The sequence below is a fragment of the Bos indicus x Bos taurus genome, chromosome 6 (genome assembly GCF_003369695.1).
Source record: "Bos indicus x Bos taurus breed Angus x Brahman F1 hybrid chromosome 6, Bos_hybrid_MaternalHap_v2.0, whole genome shotgun sequence".
In the NCBI taxonomy this organism is placed as follows: domain Eukaryota; kingdom Metazoa; phylum Chordata; class Mammalia; order Artiodactyla; family Bovidae; genus Bos; species Bos indicus x Bos taurus.
Window position 1 is genome coordinate 13,356,022 of NC_040081.1, and position 19,633 is coordinate 13,375,654.

The window sequence follows — 19,633 nt, forward strand, 5'->3', positions numbered from 1 at the left end:
TCTTCTCCAACACCACAGTTCAAAAGCATCAATTCTTCGGCGCTCAGCCTTCTTCACAGTCCAACTCTCACATCTATACATGACCACAGGAAAAACCATAGCCTTGACTAGACAGACCTTTGTTGGCAAAGTAATGTCTCTGCTTTTGAATATGCTATCTAGGTTGGTCATAACTTTCCTTCCAAGGAGTAAGCGTCTTTTAATTTCATGGCTGCAGTCACCATCTGCAGTGATTTTGGAGCCCCCAAAAATAAAGTCTGACACTGTTTCCCCATCTATTTCCCATGAAGTGATGGGACCAGACGCCATGATCTTAGTTTTCTGAATGTTGAGCTTTAAGCCAACTTTTTCACTCTCCACTTTCACTTTCATCAAGAGGCTTTTTAGTTCCTCTTCACTTTTTGCCATACTCCATGGCAAATAGAAGGGGAAAAGGCAGAAGTAGTGACAGATTTCCTCTTCTCGGGCTCCAAATTTACTGTGGACAGGGACTGCAGCCATGAAATCAGAAGACAATTGCTTCTTGGCAGGAAAGCAATGACAACCTAGTCAGTGTGTTGAAAAGCAGAGACTTCACTCTGCTGACAAAGGTCCATATAGTCAAGGCTGTGGTCTTCCCAGTGGTTGGGTACGGTTGTGAGAGCTGGACATAAAGAAGGCAGAGCACCAAAGAATTGATGCCCTTGAACGACAGTGCTGGAGAAGACTCCTGAAATCCCTTGGACAGCAAGGAGATCAAACTTGTCAATCTTAAGGGAGATCAACCTTAAATATTCACTGGAAGGACTGATGCTAAAGCTGAAGTTTCAGTATTTTGATCATCTGATACAAACAGACAACTCATTGGAAAAGTCTCTGATGCTGGGAAAGATTGAGGGCAGAAGGAGAAGAGGGCATCAGAGGATGAGATGGCTGGATGGCATCACCAAGGCAATGAACATGAAGTTGGGCAAGCTCCGGGAGATGGTGAGGGACAGGGAGGCCTGGAGTGCTGCAGTCTATGGGGTCGCAGAGTCAGGAACGACTGGGTGACTGAACAACAACAACAAAATATATATATATATATATTTGGCTTCCATCTCAGAGCTTGGGCAGAGAGCAGGCTTCCCTCCCCCACTTCTCTGGTTGGGTTGATAGAGCTGTTCAGTCCCATTTCATAGCTGTGCAAACTTTTAAGAATTCCAGCTTTATGCAAATATTTCACCCCACGAAGCCCAACGCCCTGTCCCTGCTCAGGAATTAAAGCGGCAATCCCTTCCCTTAGAGTGTATCCAAGTGTAAATCCCTTTGGCTATAGTGTCAGGAGCAGTAATCTACTATTCTGACTTTGAACATCTATCTTTCGTGCATTTAAGAACATTGAGTTTACTATATTTATGTAATGGGAGAAGATTCCGCGTTCTCCATGTTGATGGAACTGTAAGTCTGAATCTTTATCTCTAATTGTGGCTTGAAAGGTTTTGTCTAATTTCAGGCAAGAGTGAGCTGAGCAGGCCCAGGGCATCCTCTCTTGCCTCTGAAATCTCATGATGTTGAATACTCAGACCTTTGGAATGCGTTTTGAGTGGATACCAGGAAGGCTCGGTCAAAGGGCAAAACAGGAAGACTGTGCTGTCCCCTCGTATTCTTTTCGTTCCTTTTCCTTACCCTTATGGTAGCACACACACTTCTGCTCCATCAGGTTTCCCAAATGCTGGGGATTGAGACGCCCTTCCCCTGTATCTTCTCTGCTTTCCAGGACACCACCCCTGCTCTAAGCCCCCTTTCTCTCTGGGAAACCCAGCGTAGGTAGAGGCTCAAGAGATGTTTGGGGGCAGATGTTCACAAGTAAGCACCTAATCCTGAGACTGAATTTGTCTTCTTGTGGCACTTCTGGTAGTATCTTTGAGGAAATGATAACTCCAACTGTTGGAGAATAAGATCTAGGACTTTTACCTTAGACATATGATATGTGGGCAGAGAAGTGTACTGTTCATGATGGTAGCAAGGCTTAACCCATCATCAGGAGAAAAACTCTATACTACCTTGGTTAGAGATGTGAGAGACAACCAACCAACCAACCAAATAAGTGAAAAGATTATTTGCTCGTGTAAAGCAAAGCTATCAACACGCCAGCCTACCGACTTGACCTTGATTAACACGTCACACTACAGCAAATCCATGTATTATACAACATGCCCTCTGTTCCAAGTTCTATTTAGTGAGAACAAACATTAGGACACTGCCTGCCCACACCCAGCCCTCATTTTTCGGTGCCACCGCCCCCTCATCGGAGAACATTCTGCTGACACATCATTCCTTCTGATGCTGTCAGGAGGAACATTAGTGGTTAGGTTTCTCTCATACCTTAAATATGATAAACCCCAAACATTATAAAAATGTCCCCAATTATGGACATTTGAAGTAAGACTTTTTTCCCCCAAGTTCAACTCTGTTGATGTAGTTACTTTAGAAAACTATATAATAAGCTGCTGTTAAGTCACTTCAGTGTCCGACTCTGTGCGACCCCATAGATGGCAGCCCACCAGGCTCCCCCGTCCCTGGGATTCTCCAGGCAAGAACACTGGAGTGGGTTGCCATTTCCTTCTCCAATGCATGAAAGTGAAAAGTCAAAGTGAAGTCGCTCAGTCATGTCTGACTCTTAGCGACCCCATGGACTGCAGCCCATCAGGGTCCTCCATCCATGGGATTTTCCAGGCAAGAGCACTGGAGTGGGGTGCCATTGCCTTCTCCGCTATATAATAAGACCCGGGTACAATTTACACACAGCTGCAAGAACTTGAGAGTGAATGAGCTTGGGCTTTTTGAAAAGTTAGCCTCCACAAGCCCATTTCTCTGTCCTTTTATCTCTGCCCCTCTCTGTATTCAGCAACTGTCTCATTCAGTATAGTCAGTACAGTTCCTTTTCAAAGGAAATGAAGTAGTTAAAAGATATTTTTAACCTCTTCAAGTACAGAGTTATTAAAACAATAGCAATAGCTAAACCCAGTTTTTAAAATGAGCCAGTTCTGTTTCTGGGAGAGGCCACTGGCATTCTACTTTTGTCCTTTACTCTTTCACTCTTGGAAATGAGTACAGCAGGCTACACGTTTCTAAACCTTATGGTTATCAGTAATTTAAATAATTCAAGAACTCTATGGAAGTGAACTTTGCTGTAACACAGAGCAGGCCCCTGCCCCCACCAGCGCTCCTCTACATTACAGCCTCAGTTAGAATGTCAGCCTCATTTTTCATTTCATTCAAAGTGACAGAAGGAAAAAAAAAAGATACTTTAAGGCCTAATCAGGTACTGTACCGGTGCTCCTAGTGATGGAAAAAAAAATCTCAAATTACTTCAGTGGGTTTGTCAGCTCTATTGTTAGCATAGTCAAGTGGCCCTACAGAAAGGAGACAGCAGAGCTAAGAGAAAATAGTAGAATTCTAATCTGCTTTTTAAAGGCTCTTGGTCAGAAGTACAGCAATTCAGATACCCCTGTTTGAAAGCAGCGGGACAGATTTGTTAGACGACAAAAGCTCCAATTAGTATTTTCCACCCCCTTTCACAATTTTCTCTATTGCTTTTGGCTCTGAAACCCTTTATGCCAGGGCCTTTGTGCTGGCAAGAGGCGGGTGGAAGGGCGCCGCGGCAGGCCGGCAGGCGGGAGCGCGGGAGGCTGCAAAGGGAGGCCCGCGGGCCGCGGTTCCCGTCGGCCCCGTGGAAGTCAAGGAGCCCCGAGTGCAGACGAGCCCGGACGGGACGACTCCGGGACAAGGGGGGCCCGCCGGAGGAAGCCTACCTGCATGCATCGAGATTCGGGCCTGGCGGATGACCACCTGCGGGGCGATGGGCGTCGCGGGCTGCAGCCTGTGCAGCGCTTTGGCGACCTGCAGCAGCTGGCCCGAGACGTCGAGCCCGTACAGGAGACGGTCGCTCAGGAACACGATGGCGGCGGCCGTGGCGCAGTCCCGGGCGAGGATGGAGGCTTTCAGGGACGCCTGGGGGAACATCCACCAGACACCATCAACAGAACCGAAAGAGCGCCCGGCAGAAAAGAGAGCAGCCTTGGGACCAGGCTAGTCTTCTAGGTATTGTGATCAAAAGAACAACAAAACCTAGAGCTAGGAGAGCTAGGAGGCTGCTGCTGCTGCTGCTAAGTCGCTTCAGTCGTGTCCGACTCTGTGCGACCCCAGAGACGGCAGCCCACCAGGCTCCCACGTCTAGGAGGAGACTGAACCAAAAGACAGTGATCATCGTCGTCGTCATCCCAATTCATTTGTGGGATTAAATATTTTTTATTCCATTTTCCCTATTACATTTCTAAAGTTATACAGGTGATAAAATGCATATATCCCATTATTAAAAGTCCAAACAATACCCAGTCAAAATTAAATGTGCCCCTTTGTTTCCTGATTCCCTACCTTATTTTCTCCCTGACTCCCACCAATTGCATTCTTGTTCTTCCTGATAATGGTTTCACAGAGATCTTTCCAGAACTTCCTCTACCCTTTTATGTATATTTAGACATTAATTGATTCCTTGTGGTGCCTTTCCTCCTCCCTTTCTCCTTTTCTCTCTTTTTCTTTCTTCTCTCCCTTTCTTTTCCTTCCTTTCCTTCCTAAATGAAATTACACTAGACATAGTGTTGTGTTACTTGGTTTCTTCAGTCACCATAACATCTAGCATAGCTTTCCACATCAGTTCATAACACCCTGCTTCATTTATTGCCTACATTTTAATTAATAAGAAATACAGAATTCTAGGTAATATTTTATATTTATATGATCATGTTTAGTTAATGAATAAAATAAGAAAAGAAGCAGACATGAAAGTATAACAAAGAGTGAGAAATAGAGATATAAATGAGGCAAACTTTTATGGAAAAACACCATATTTAGGGCTTTTAAGGTATTATACTGTGAGTGAAAGTTGCTCAGTTGTGTCCAACTCTTTGCAACCCCATGGACCATACAGTACATGGAATTCTCCAGGCCAGAATACTGGAGTGGGTAGCCTTTCCCTTCTCCAGGGGATCTTCCCAACCCAGGGATCCGACCCAGGTCTCCCTCACTGCAGGCAGATTCTTTACCAGCTGAGCCACAGGGGAAGCCCAAGAATACTGGAGTGGGTAGCCTATCCCTTCTCCAGCGGACCTTCAGCCAGATTCCTAACCAACTGAGCTATCACGGAAGCCTAAGGTATTATACTAAAGACATTATTACACTAAAGACATTAAAAGTCATACAGCTGATAACATAAATGAATTTACCACCCATTTGCTAAACCAAGTAGAATGTTTTCTGGGCTTCTCAGTTCACATATGAAGCCTGCTGCTGCTAAGTCGCTTCAGTCGTGTCCAACTGTGTGCGACCCCATAGACGGCAGCCCACCAGGCTCCCCTATCCCTGGGATTCTCCAGGCAAGAACACTGGAGTGGGTTGCCATTTCCTTCTCCAATGCATGAAAGTGAAAACGCTCAGTCGTGTCCGACTCCTAGCGACCCCTTGGACTGCAGCCCACCAGGCCCCTCTGTCCATGGGATTTTCCAGGCAAGAGTACTGGAGTGGGGTGCCATTGCCTTCTCCGCATATGAAACCTAGAAAGCATTATAAGCATTGTCCATTTTCCTACCACAATCTTTTTATACAAACACTGCTTTCTTCATCACATAAGTACTAACATTTATTGGGCAAAACTAGGTACCAGGCACAGTGCTAAGAGCTTTATATGTATTAATTTAATCATCACCAAAAATCCTAAGAGGCAGATTCTATTTACTTAATTGTCAAAATCAGTATTTTAATCATCCAATTGAATTATTCCTCCCATTCTGACTCCTAAAATCCTACTGGGTTGACCAAAAAAGTTCGTTTGGATTTCTCCAGAACATCTTATGAAAAACCCAAATGAATGTATTGGCCAACTCAATATTTCTTTTCATTTATACCTTGCTACCAAGAACCACCACAATAATCCTTCTCTTTTCAAACGAATGAATTCTTGTTAAGGCTTTTAACCTATTACTGTGTTTTTTAAGTTTAAAAAGTGATAATGTGCTCTTGTATTTGTCCTTTTGTTCTTAGTTGATCACTATTGAAATTGTGATATTAATAGTAATACCAGTTGTTAGGGGGAATATCTCTTCTCTCCTTTTGATGGTTCCTTCCACATGCAGAGGGCTCAGTTACTGTAGCATTCCTGGCCTCTTTCTACTTATTCTGCCCCAGGAGGGGTGGACGATTTTGATTGGTAGACTTGGGAAGAAACTGGGCATGCATTGCTTAGCTCCTCAGTTTTTTCTTTTGGGATCAGAGTGTCTAAAGGAAACAGGGATTCTTCTCTGCTCTTCTATGTCATGCCTTATCTAGAAAACCACCCCTTATGGGGTGTTCTGCTTGGCTCAGTAATTTCTGTGACTGAATAGGGAAGTCAACATAATTCTGGGGTTCATCTAGCAGAACCCCTTGCCCTAAAACCTAGCTGTATCTTCCAAGTTAGCCTTTGTCAGAATTAAAGGTAATATTTAATCTCTTGTCTCCCTAACTCTTTTGTTTTATTTCTTAGTTTGCTCTAGGAGGGTAAGAGAGGTGTTATTTATTGGATCTGCGTAAAGACCCCAATGTCAATCATTACCTAACACACCACGTGTGCTGTGTGCTAAGTCACTTCAGTCGTGTCCGAAACCTTTGTGAGTCTTTGCGTCCAAGGGATTCTCCAGGCAAGAATACTAGAGTGCCCTCATCCAGGGGATCTTTCCCACCCAGGGATCGAACCTGCATCTCTTTAGGTCTCCTGCATAGGCAGGTGGGTTGTTTATCATGAGTGCCATTTGGGAAGTCCACCTAACACACCATAGCCCTTTCTAAAGGAAACTGCTCTGCTCACAGCTCCTGCCTTTGAAGCAGCAACGTTTTTTGTTGACCTTGATCCCCTCTCTCCATCTTACCACCAGCTGAAGGCTAACCTAAGAGTACCTACCTCATACCTAGCCCATGACTCTGTGGTCTGAATTGAAAAATGAATTTATCAGTCTAAACTAAGAAACACAGAATTTTCCAGTTGCTGCAGGATAGGAAGAAGCAGAGAGTAGAGTTTAGCTAAGCTACATTTATGTATAACACCCGCCTGAAGTCCAAGAATGTGACTGTGAATCCAGATCCACATTTTCACCAATGCTGTTATTAGAGTTACAGGCTTCCTTTACCATCCCATGTGTATGTTCATAATGATGTACACCCTATTCAAAGAATTTCCTTGTGTGAGCCTCTGTTTAACTCAACCCAAAATGCCTAACTAAAGCTGAAATGCTCAAAACTTCTATTGAGGATTGTCAAGTAAACCATTAATCTGAAAACACAAGTTTTAAAATGAGAACAAGCCAGTCATCTGACATTTGTAAAATGTAAATTTAGAGATAGAAAAGGAAATTGCTGACTTTATTGCCCAGCTCTGTTTAACACGGAGTCTCTGATCAAGAGTCCTCTCTATGGTAGGTGCACAACACGGCCCTTTGGTTTGCAACCTCAGCTGCTGTCTGCAGAACGTGCGGCGTCCGCCACGGCCAGGCTCTCTTAAACCGTTCTTTGAAACAGCGACTCTATTCCTCTCACCCTGCTCATGACCCTGTGGAGGGTACTCAGCAAGCCACAGTGAGCCCCTTCTCTTTGAGGTGCATGCCTGACGTTTAGTTCTGCTCTTCATTCTCATAGGGGTCTCACTTCAGTTTTCTGGGTAAGAGTACCTATGTGGGATGCAATGTTTAGAGGCAGGTCTGTTCTCCAGGGAAGGCAATGGCACCCCACTCCAGTACTCTTGCCTGGAAAATCCCATGGATGGAGGAGCCTCGTGGGCTGCAGTCCATGGGGTCGCTAGGAGTCGGACACAACTGAGCGACTTCACTTTGACTTTTCACTTTCATGCATTGGAGAAGGAAATGGCAACCCACTCCAGTGTTCTTGCCTGGAGAATCCCATGGACGGAGGAGCCTGGTAGGCTGCAGTCCATGGGGTCGCTAAGAGTCGGACATGACTGAGCGACTTCACTTTCACTTTTCACTTTCATGCATTAGAGAAGGAGATGGCAACCCACTCCAGTGTTCTTGCCTGGAGAATCCCAGGGACGGGGGAGCCTGGTGGGCTGCCGTCTATGGGGTCGCACAGAATCGGACACGACTGAAGTGACTTAGCAGCAGCAGCTGTTCTCCAGGGCTGATTCTCCTCCCTTTCCTCCTTGACAATAATGGTTTCCATCTTTGTAGTACCATATAGTTTATGAAAAACGTTCACACACATGATTTCATTTATATTTATAGTAACTACAAAATCTAAGTAAGCTAAGGAAACGGAGACTGAGAGGTTGACTTTCCAAAGTTACAAAGTCAAAAGGGTCAGGCAGGAAGGAACTCAAGTCTCTATCATTTTTTTTTCTTTCCTTTTCTGTTGTGGTAAAAAGCACAGAACATAAAATTTACCATCTTACCTTTTTTAAGTATGGCATTCAGTAGTGTTAAGTGTATTCATATTGTTGTAAATTAGATCCTCAGAACTTTTTTATCTTGCAAATATGAAACTCAATACACATTAAATAAACCCTTTCTCCCTTCTCCCTAGCCCCTTGGTAACCTCCGTTTTACTTTCTGTTTCTATGAATTTGACTCTTCTAAGGTATGTTATACTAGTGAATCATACAGATTTTGTCTAGTGAAAGACTAGTGAATCATACAGATTTTGGCTTACTTGACTTAGCATAAAGTCTTTAAGGTTCATCCGTGTTGTAGCATGTGACAAAATTTCCTTCCTTTAAAATGTTGTATAGAATATTACAAAATATACCAGTTTTTGTTTATCCATTCATCTGTCAGTGGACATTTGAGTTGCCTCCACCGCTTGAGTATTGTCAATAGTACTGCTATGAACATGGGTGTGCAAATACCTCTTTGAGGCCCTGCTTTCAATTCTTTCAGATCTATACTAAGAACTGGGGTAGCTGGATTAAGTGGTAGTTATATTTTTAATTTTCTGAGGAGCCACCATACTGTTTTCCATGGCGGTTACACCACTTTACAATACCACCAACAGGGCACAGAGCTTCAGTTTCTTGACAACCTCGCTGATCCCTGAGGAACTCAAGTCTCTTGAGGGCCAGTCTTTCTTCTGCTTTCCCCCTGTGTCTGATCAAGGTGGTTCTGGGCAGGGCCTAATCCGCACAGGAATCTGGGCATAGGAATCTGGGTCTTTGGAGCTAGGGCTGAACTCATCACTTACTGAGTTCAAACAGTGGTTCTTAGGACGCTGTATCCTATATTATGATAAAAATATTTCTAAGAAAAAAAGAAAAACAGGGGCAAATAAAAACAAATCCCAATTGAAAAGAGTGTTCTTGTTATGTATTTTAAAATAAGAGAAAGAAAACTTTCCAGGTCATCTCTGACCTTTAATTTCAGTATTTTAAAACTCTAGTGAAAGCTGGTATGTACCATGAGACCAAATGATAATTTGGTTATTAACTGGAGGTTATTCCAACTGGGCATTCCTTACACAGCTGAAAGGATGCTCTGTGAGTCTAATGAGGTGGTCTTCCCAAGTTGAGGGGATGGAGCTTCTAAGAGTCTGTGGAAGATAAGGTGGCCAGAGTTCACAGAGCAAAGTACCAAAAGCAGAGAGCTGCACAAAGAAAGAAATCCAGAGATCTGCAGAAGGTCCCCTTGAATCTTCAGCAGAATACTGATCAGCTCATCCCCACCCAATGCTGGGGAAAGAACCACTTGACTGGAACAGAGGAAACAATCCCCAAGCCTCATGTAGTTTGTGTTTCTGCCAGCCAGAGTAGGAAATCATGTCGTTCACAGGGCATGGGGTAGGATGTTCAGAAGTGTAATGCTTCAGTAGTGAGACAAAATTAACTTCAGAGAAAGTGGCTCTTGGCCCACTCTGAAAGTTTAGAAGCAAGCTTGAAATGGATCAAACTATTTACTAACTGGACTGAGTTCCAGGAAAAAGTTCAAGAATATTTACAGGCACACAAAGAATCTGCCATATTATAAGGTAAAATTTATAATGTCTAGAATCCAGTCAAAAATTAGCAGGCATGAAAGAAGCCTATACTAAAGAGGAAAAGAAATAAATAGAAGTTGAACCCCCAATGACACTTAAAACTGTATTTCTTAAGTTCAAGAAGGTACAGTAAAAATTAGGTGGAGTTGGAGAAGGAAAGGGCAACCCACTCCAGTGTTCTTGCCTGGAGAATCCCAGGGACGGGGGAGCCTGGTGGGCTGCCGTCTATGGGGTTGCATAGAGTCGGACACGACTGAAGTGACTTAGCGGCAGCAGCAGTAGCAGGGACATCAGAGATATAAAAACTATGCAAGTCCACTTCTAGGGATAAAAAATGTCTGAGATGAAACCGTAAGTATCTGGATTGTGTCCCGGGTCTTCCATTCATTTGCCATGGCAAGTTACTTAACCTCTCTGAGTCTCAGTTTCCTCATCTGTGACATGTGGATAATATTGATTTTTGGTGCTGTTTGAGAATTAGAAGAAACGTGGGTCAAATGTTCAGCACAGAGCCTGGCACATTATGGGTGCTAAATAAATGAAGGGGAACAAAATAGGGAAGAGAGCTTAGTTCCTGTGCTCCCATTCCCCTGTATGCCAAAATAGCGACAAGCGAAGATAGACTCCTAAAAGAAATGTCAGTGGAATTTTCAATAGAGCAAAAAGGAAGTAACAGATCATTCCTATACCATCTCTAAGGTTTATCTCAGAAAATGGTGGAGCCTCTCATTTAATTTCTTTCTTCTCTTTGCCCTGTCTAAGGAATGATGTTACTAGAAACTGAGAAAAGAAAAGAAAAAGGAAAATGAGCAGGCTCCATGGCAGTTGGTGAAGGAAAGCTGGTGCTTGAAAGGCAGCTTTCTCAGCATGCACGTGCGAGCTGCTTTTGGCTGTGGCCAATGGAGGAATCCCTCCCGAGCACCTGTAAAGGATGCTGCAAACACCCTATTCTGCATCCCTCGTGAACACGCCATATATTTGAGCAGAGAACATTGCCTCATCTATTTTTCCCCCTTCTACTCTTAATAGTTTGGAGCACAAAAGCCTGAGAGAGGGTGACCTGCCAGACAAAGGCCCTTTGAGTTCCTTGGAAAAGTAGACTTGGAGGAGGATGGAAGGAATCCAAGTGGCCCTATTATTTCCACTTGCACTAATTAGACATTTTTCTGTCAGCTATTGAGCACTGCTGAGAGGCCAAACTCTCTGAATTCATTTCTAAAGTGTTTACAGAAGTTTGCATCTGTTTGTGTCTCTTCAGGAGGAAAATAAGCACTTCAATAGCATTGTGGAAAATCTAAACGAAGCATCCTATTCTGGAGGGCCTGGCGTCCCCACAGCTGCATAATTTAACTCCGCTCAGGGCCCGAACCTCTCGCATCTCTCTCCAAAACCTAACGACGCAAAATGCAGAGAAAGTCAACTCCGGAGAATCTTTTCTTTCTTGTCATTGTCTTTCCTCTCCCTCCTTTGAAACGGCGGCCTGCTGTGCGTCACATACAGATTTGGGTGGGTATCAGGCTTGCAGTCCGCTCTCGTGTTTCTACCAGCACTCTGAGAAATTAATACCCACTTTCATTTGCTGCCAAGTGAGGGGATAGTAAATTCCTCCGCAGCAGAGCGAATACATCACCATCCTGGGAATCTCCCCCAAGTGTCTGCCCGGGGAGCACTCTGACTTCAGAAGGGGAGGAATGAAAGGAGCCCCGGGTGTGTGGTAGGGAAAGACGCTGAAGAGAAAGTTTCCCTACACGGCAAACTGTGCCTGGGTTATGCACAATTAGATTAACATGAAAGAGAGTCCCTTTCCCTCCCCCACTCCCCAAAAAAGAAAGAAAAAGAAAACAACACAAAAACCCTAACCCACTGACTACGTGGCAGTGCCTTTGAAATGCATATTGGTCTACATGGTATTTGATTCAGGGTTCTTTTTGTTTGGGTTTTTAGGCCCGCGACTGACCTGCCATCCCAGAGGACTCAAAAATAAAATCTTTTAAGATGCTGTCACAGTAACAGAATTTTAGTGATAGAACCAATATAGCATAACTCAAGAGTTTTTTAAAAAAGGAATTCTATTCCTTTATCTTTGCTCAGAGGCTGGCTTAAGAGAAAGCTTGTCCACATAGTCACTAAATTGTGTTTTTCTTGTTGAGTGGACCTGTTTAAATGAAAATATATGGACACAGATAAGGCAGTGTGTATGCTGGATTTCTAAAGATAGGCTTACAAATGTGCACACACACATACCCTACATTTTTTTACATCTGTTTTCAGGATGGGAAATATGGGGTTCTAATTGAGTTTGTGGTACAAAGGGAACTTCATGGTGAGGAAGCTGAGTCAGGTGGTAAAGGAATTAAACTCCACAATGAGATTTCAATACACAGATGATTGAAAAAATGCTAAAGAGCCTGCTCTAAGGGCTTTTGCTGAACAGCAGCAAGGAAAAGTGTGTGCTGTTTTCATAGTTCCTTGCATTAACGCTAGCCCCTCCCAATGCTGAGTACCAAGTTTGGGTCCCAGCTATGGGTTCAAAGCCGTGATGTGTTCACAGCAATGACAATGGCAGCTGTTCTCAAGGGGGGCTGGGTGAGGGGACTCAGAACCAAAGCCATCTGGCATTGCAATTGGCAGGCGCAGTGTAAAGGGAAATTATTGCTGCATGGCAAATTGGGAGATAGGAAAAGGCAGCGGAAAGGGAGAGGGGGAAATGTCCTGAGGTGAGGAATTAGCAGAATAAACAAATGAAAAGTGATTGACGCCTACATAGTTATGTGTCAACAATAAAGCAGAGTAAGAGTCAACCGATCCAAGTGGACTCCTCAAGGTCAAGGGAAGACCAAGCTCAAATGCTCCACGTTTGTCCACCCACTGAACCGTAAGGAGGAGGAGGAGGGGAAAGAACCTGAACTTTCCTACAATTTATGCTCAGGGCTTATTAATATTTCATCAATCTTTCCTTCATTCTACCAGTGGAACATGCAGATTCAAGCACTTTCGGAAAATAGTTATTGATATAACCTTTTTCTTGATCCCAATACCTGAAGATAATATTTTGGATTATCTATCCCTGCTTTCTTACCCTCCCTCTCACACATCTACTGTGAATGGAACTGGGTTGTCTGTTGAAAGAAAAAGCAATATCAAAATAGATCCACCAGGATCCTGGTGAAGCTCATGGCTTCACCTGGTGAAGTCCCATGGACCTGCCCCTGTCTTCTGGATTCCAGGTTGCTATGGCCACAATGACTCTCGTCATCATTCTTGGTGATTTCAGCATCCATATTGATCATTTACCCAGCGCAGATGATTTACCCTGTCTCTCTTGCCTCCTTATCTCCAGTGAGCTTGCTGTACACTCAACTTTAGTCACTCTTATGGCCAGAATTTGCCATTTGATTTTCTGATTTATCTGCTATTCTCCCAGCTTTCTTCCTGGATAGCCCAACTTCAGTGATTCTGCAACACTTTGGGGATATTCACACTGTCTGCTAACCCTACTGTTTTATTTGTTTGTTTGGCTATGCCATCAGTCCCTCATGTCCTCACTTGCCTGTTTAAATTCCATGGTGCATCAACATAACAGCCTTTTAATAAGCATTCTTGACTCCTCTGCCACTTTCTACTTCCGCCATATTTGTCTGGCAATTCTAACCATGTTTACTGTTAAGGGAAAATGTTGGCCTCATGTTAGAATAACCTAACTCATTGGAAAAGACTCTGATGCTGGGAGGAATTGGGGGCAGGAGGAGAAGGGGACGACAGAGGATGAGATAGCTGGATGGCATCACCGACTCGATGAACATGAGTTTGAGTGAACTCCGGGAGTTGGTGATGGACAGGGAGGCCTGGCGTGCTGCAATTCATGGGGTCACAAAGAGTCGGACACGACTGAGCAACTGAACTGAACTGAACTGAAGGAGGCTTTTAAAAAATCTAGATGCCCAGATGGCACCCTTGGCCTGTTAAATCAGAATCTCTGGACGTGTGCCCAGGCATCAGTTTTGCCTTACAATGCCCAGGTGATACCAACGATCCCCACGTGATTCCAATGCTTCCAGCTTTGAAACCACCTGTCCCTGACCTTTAGCCTCTTTCCTCACCCTTCACTCCCTCCTCCCTGATGGGAATGGAGTGAGTTTTCTGATGGGAGTGGCATAGCAGGCTCAGACCTTCTTCTTTCCTCCCTGTTCTACGAAAAGGGAAGGGGCCTGGCAGCAGCTAAGATGCGTGAAGAATTTTTCAACTACTTGCCCAAAAACCTAAAGCTACGTTCTCCTGTTTTAGAATAATAAAGGTTGCTCTTTTACATCTGTCTTTCAGTAGGTTCTGAACACAGGAGAAGATGAATGTTATTTATTGTCACTTAGTACTTTCAAATTCTATCTAATTCTCTGCCTAACCTGGGCTTCTACCCAAGCAGATGAATGTGGCTGGAGAAAAACACACAACTGTAACACTTTAAATTTATGACCATAACCTGAAGCTTGCCCTCAGCACCTTTTACACCTTTGCTCTCCTCTAAAACTGCCACAGCCCCTTTATCCTCCTCTACTCAACTGATGACCTGGCTTCTGAATTCACTAGGATAATAGTCAGTGAGGTGAGAGCTTCCTTATTCTCTTTCCCAAATCTGCCAACCCTCTTATGTTATAACTCATGTGTCCTCCCTACTCCTACTGGCATGTTTAAGACCAGTTGCCACTCTATACTCAAATCTATCCCGCCTGCTTTACTCTAGGACATGATGCCTGTAAACACTTGCTTTCACTTCTGCATCATTCATTTCCTCATCTCTGCTGGATCATTCTCATCAGCACACAAACATTGTATCTTCCACCTTAAAAAGTCCTTCCTTAACCATATATCTCTTAGTCCTTTCAGGATGATGTAACAATAATGTCATAAACTGGGTATTTTATAAGCAATAGAAGCTTATTTCTCATAGTCCTGGGGATTGGGAAGTCCAGGATTAAGGAATCAGCAGATCTGATGTTGGGTGAGGGCCTTCTTCCTGGTTTACAGGTGGCATCTTTTCTCTGTGTCTCTCTGGAACCTCTTTTTAAGGGCAGTAATCCCATTCGTGAGGACTCTGTCCTCAAGGCCTAATCACTTCGCCAAAGCACCTCCTCCAAAGCCATCACCTTGAAGGGTAGGATTTCAACCTATGAATGTGGGAGGTGAGGGTACATACAAATGGCCAGTCCCCAGCATTCTCCTTCTAGCCCCTGTCCCATTTCTCTGTCCCTCCTTACAGTCCATCTCAAAAGAGTTGTCTAAACTCACTGTCATGCTTTCTCACCTCCCACTTTTTCTTAAATCTATAGCTTTCATCCCCAACACTCCACTGAACCCATTCTTTTAAAGGTTGCGAACAACCTCCAAATCCAATGATCGTTTATTAATCCTCATCTTATTCAAACTCCTAGAAGCATTTGGCTGTGACGATCAATCCCTCCTTTTTTATTCATGTGACTTCTGGCATTTCACACTCTCCTGGATTTCTTTCTCCTTCATTGACTGCTCACTCTACTTTGCTGGCACATCCTTTTCCAGCCTCTGAATGTTGACGGCCCAAGGAGTCAGTCCTAAGACTGCTTCCGTTCTTTACCACACACTCATTTAGACGGCCCCTGGCCTCAAATATGACTCGTGTTGATAACTCCAAACTAAAATACTGTCTTACTGTTAAGCAATTATCCTCCAATTAAAAATAAATAAATTTAAGTTAAAAAAGAAAAAAAAAAAACTCTTCTGAGTCTCTTTCCTGCAGTGCTGTGAGGTATACAAAATTGCTTACACAATGAATAGCCTGATGTGGATGTCAGTTACATATCTCAAACCTAATATGTTTAAAACAGAACACTTTAATTTCTCTTCTGTACTTGCTTCTTCATTTCATTAATGACAACCCATTCATTCATTTGCTGAGGACAACACCTTAGAGTTTTCACTCTGTTGGTGGCTCTTCTTCTCTCATCCTCTACATTGAATCCATCTGCAAATGATATTGGCTACACATTTAAAAAAAATTTATTAAAAAAAAATGGCATATAGGGCTTCCCTGGTGGCTCAGTGGTTAAGAATCTGCCTGTCAGTGCAGGGGACACAGGTTTGATCCCTGGTGGGAAGATCCCACATGCTGCGGAGCAGCTAAGCCACAACTATTGCACCTGTGCTCTGGAGCCTGGGAACCGCAACTACTGAAGCCCGTGAACCCTAGAGCCCACGCTCAGCAACACGAGAAGCCACCACGATGAGAATCTTGCATGCCGTAACTACAAAGGAACCCCCATCTGCAGCAGAGAAAGTCCAGCACAGGCAAAAAATAAGTTAATTAATTAAAAAGTTAGAGCATGATTGCTTTTCAATGTTGTGTTAGTTTCTGCTGACACAACATGAATCAACTATAAATATATATATACATCCCTTCCCTCTTGAGCCTTTCTCCCACCCCCTCATCGCACTCCTCTAGGTCATCACAGAGTACTGAGCTGAACTATACAGCTCAGCTATACAGTCGGTTCCCACCTTTAAAATATGCACAAGCTCTGACCACTCTTCACTTCCTCTAGAGCAACCACTTTAATTCAAGCCATTATTATAAATTTGCCTCCCCTTATCCTGCTGTTCTTTGTCTGGGTGCTCTTTCTAAAAAGTCTCTTGCTTTATCAGCATGTGTGTCTCCTCAAACAACTCATTTCCAAGTGTTAAACAAGAGGCCACTCTCGGGCCCTGGAAGGGGTCCCCCTTCCTGCAACAATGCTGAAGCTGAAGCTCCAGTACTTTGGCCACCTGATGCGAAGAGCTGACTCATTTGAAAAGACCCTGATGCTGAGAAAGATTGAAGGCAAGAGGAAAAGGGGACAACAGAGGATGAGATGGTTGGATGGCATCACTGACTCGATGGATATAAGTTTGAGCAAGCTCTAAGAGTTGGGGAAGGACAGGGAAGCCTGGCATGCTGCAGTCCATGTGATTGCAAAGAGCCGGACATGACTCAGCAACTGAACAACAGGAACTGTTCTAAGCATTCCATGTTATACATTCACTGAATCCTCTAAACAACCTATAAAGTAGGTAGTTACACCATTGTAGAGGTAGAAAATGGGAGCCAAGTGTTTAGGTAAGGTGCCCAAGATGACAAAGCTAAGGAGGCAGCACTAGGATTCCAACCCAAGTTCAGTTCAGTTCAGTTCAGTCGCTCAGTCGTGTCCGACTCTTTGCGACCCCGTGAATTGCAGCACGCCTGCCTCCCTGTCCATCACCAACTCCCAGAGTTCACTCAGACTCATGTCCATCGAGTCAGTGATGCCATCCAGCCATCTCATCCTCTGATGTCCCCTTCTCCTCCTGCCCCCAATCCCTCCCAGCATCAGAGTCTTTTTCAATGAATCAACTTTTCGCATGAGGTGGCCAAAGTATTGGAGTTTCAGCCTCACCATCAGTCCTTCCAATGAACACCCAGGACTGATCTCCTTTAGAATGGACTGGTTGGATCTCCTTGCAGTCCAGGGGACTCTCAGGAGTCTTCTCCAACACCACAGTTCAAAAGCATCAATTCTTCGGTGCTCAGCTTTCTTCACAGTCCAACTCTCACATCCATACATGACCACTGGAAAAACCATAGCTTTGACTAGATGGACCTTTGTGGGCAAAGTAATGTCTCTGCTTTTCAATATGCTGTCTAGGGTTGGTCATAACGTTCCTTCCAAGGAGTAAGTGGCTTTTAATTTCATGGCTGCAATCCCCATCTGCAGTGATTTTGGAGCTCCCCGCCCCCCCACCAAATAAAGTCTGACACTGTTTTCACTGTTTCCCCATCTATTTCCCATGAAGTGATGGGACCAGATGCCATGATCTTCATTTTCTGATGTTGAGCTTTGAGCCAACTTTTTCACTCTCCTCTTTCACTTTCATCAAGACGCTTTTTAGTTCCTCTTCGCTTTCTGCCATAAGGGTGGTGTCATCTGCATATCTGAGGTTATTGATATTTCTCCCGGAAATCTTGATTCCAGCTTGTGCTTCTTCCAGCCCAGTGTTTCTCATGATGTACTCTGGATATAAGTTAAATAAGCAGGGTGACAATATATAGCATTGACATACTCCTTTTCCTCTTTGGAACCAGTCTGTTGTTCCATGTCCGGTTCTAACTGTTGCTTCCTGACCTGCATACAGATTTCTCAAGAGGCAGGTCAGGTGGTCTGGTATTGTAATCTCTTTTAGAATTTTCCACAGTTTGTTGTGATCCACACAGTCAAAGGTTTTGGCATAGTCAATAAAGCAGAACTAGATCTTTTTCTGGAACCCTCTTGCTTTTTTGATGATCCAGCAGATGTTGGCAATTTGATCTCTGGTTCCTATGCCTTTTCTAAAACCAACTTGAACATCTGGAAGTTCATGCTTCACGTATTGCTGAAACCTGGCTTGGAGAATTTTGAGCATTACTTTACTAGCATGTGAGATGACTGCAATTGTGTGGTAGTTTGAGCATTCTTTGGCATTGCCTTTCTTTGGGATTGGAATGAAAACTGACCTTTTCCAGTCGTGTGGCCACTGCTGAGTTTTCCAAACTTGCTGGCATATTGAGTGCAGCACTGTCACAGCATCATCTTTCAGGATTTGAAATAGCTCAACTGGAATTCCATCACCTCTACTAGCCTTGTTCATAGTGATGCTTTCTAAGCCCCACTTGACTTCACATTCCAGAATGTCTGGCTCTAGGTGAGTGATCACACCATCGTGATTATCTGGGTCATGAAGATCTTTTTTGTACAGTTCTTCTGTGTATTCTTGCCGCCTCTTCTTAGTATCTTCTGCTTCTGTTAGGTCCATACCATTTCTGTCCTTTATTGAGCCCATCTTTGCAAATAATGTTCCCTTAGTATCTCTAATTTTCTTGAAGAGATCTCTAGTCTTTACCATTCTGTTGTTTTTCTCTATTTCTTTGCATTGATCCCTGAGGAAGGCTTTCTTATCTCTCCTTGCTATTCTTTGGAACTTTGCATTCAGATGGGAATATCTTTCCTTTTCTCCTTTGCTTTTTGCTTTTCTTCTTTTCACAGCTATTTGTAAGGCCTCCTCAGACAGCCATTTTGCTTTTTTGCACTTCTTTTCCATGGGGATGGTCTTGACCCCTGTCTCCTGTACAATGTCATGAACCTCCGTCCATAGTTCATCAGGTACTCTATCTATCAGATCTAGTCCCTTAAATCTACTTCTCACTTCCACTGTATAATCATAAGGGATTTGATTTAGGTCATACCTGAATGGTCTAGTGGTTTTCCCTACTTTCTTCAATTTAAGTCTGAATTTGGCAATAAGGAGTTCATGATCTGAGCCACAGTCACCTCCCGGTCTTGTTTTTGCTGACTGTATAGAGCTTCTCCATCTTTGGCTGCAAAGAATATAATCAATCTGATTTAGTTGTTGACCATCTGGTGATGTCCGTGTGTAGAGTCTTCTCTTGTGTTGTTGGAAGAGGGTGTTTGTTATGACCAGTGCATTTTCTTGGCAAAACTTTATTAGTCTTTGCCCTGCTTCATTCCGTATTCCAAGGCCAAATTTGCCTGTTACTTCAGGTGTTTCTTGACTTCCTACTTTTGCA

General features: G+C 43.8%; 1 protein-coding gene across 5 annotated transcripts in view; it reads right to left on the minus strand.

Annotated features, from left to right (window-relative positions):
* Positions 1 to 19,633, minus strand: part of ALPK1 (alpha kinase 1) — a 123,929-nt gene that overhangs the window by 22,319 nt on the left and 81,977 nt on the right. For all 5 annotated transcript variants that reach the window (XR_003511439.1, XM_027543820.1, XM_027543818.1 and 2 more), the window contains one exon: positions 3,777 to 3,975. Coding sequence is in view for 4 of the 5 variants with exons in the window: in XM_027543820.1 (XP_027399621.1) it covers positions 3,777 to 3,975 (199 nt within the window). In the remaining variant the exon portion in view is untranslated. The remainder of the gene's footprint in view (positions 1 to 3,776; positions 3,976 to 19,633) is intronic.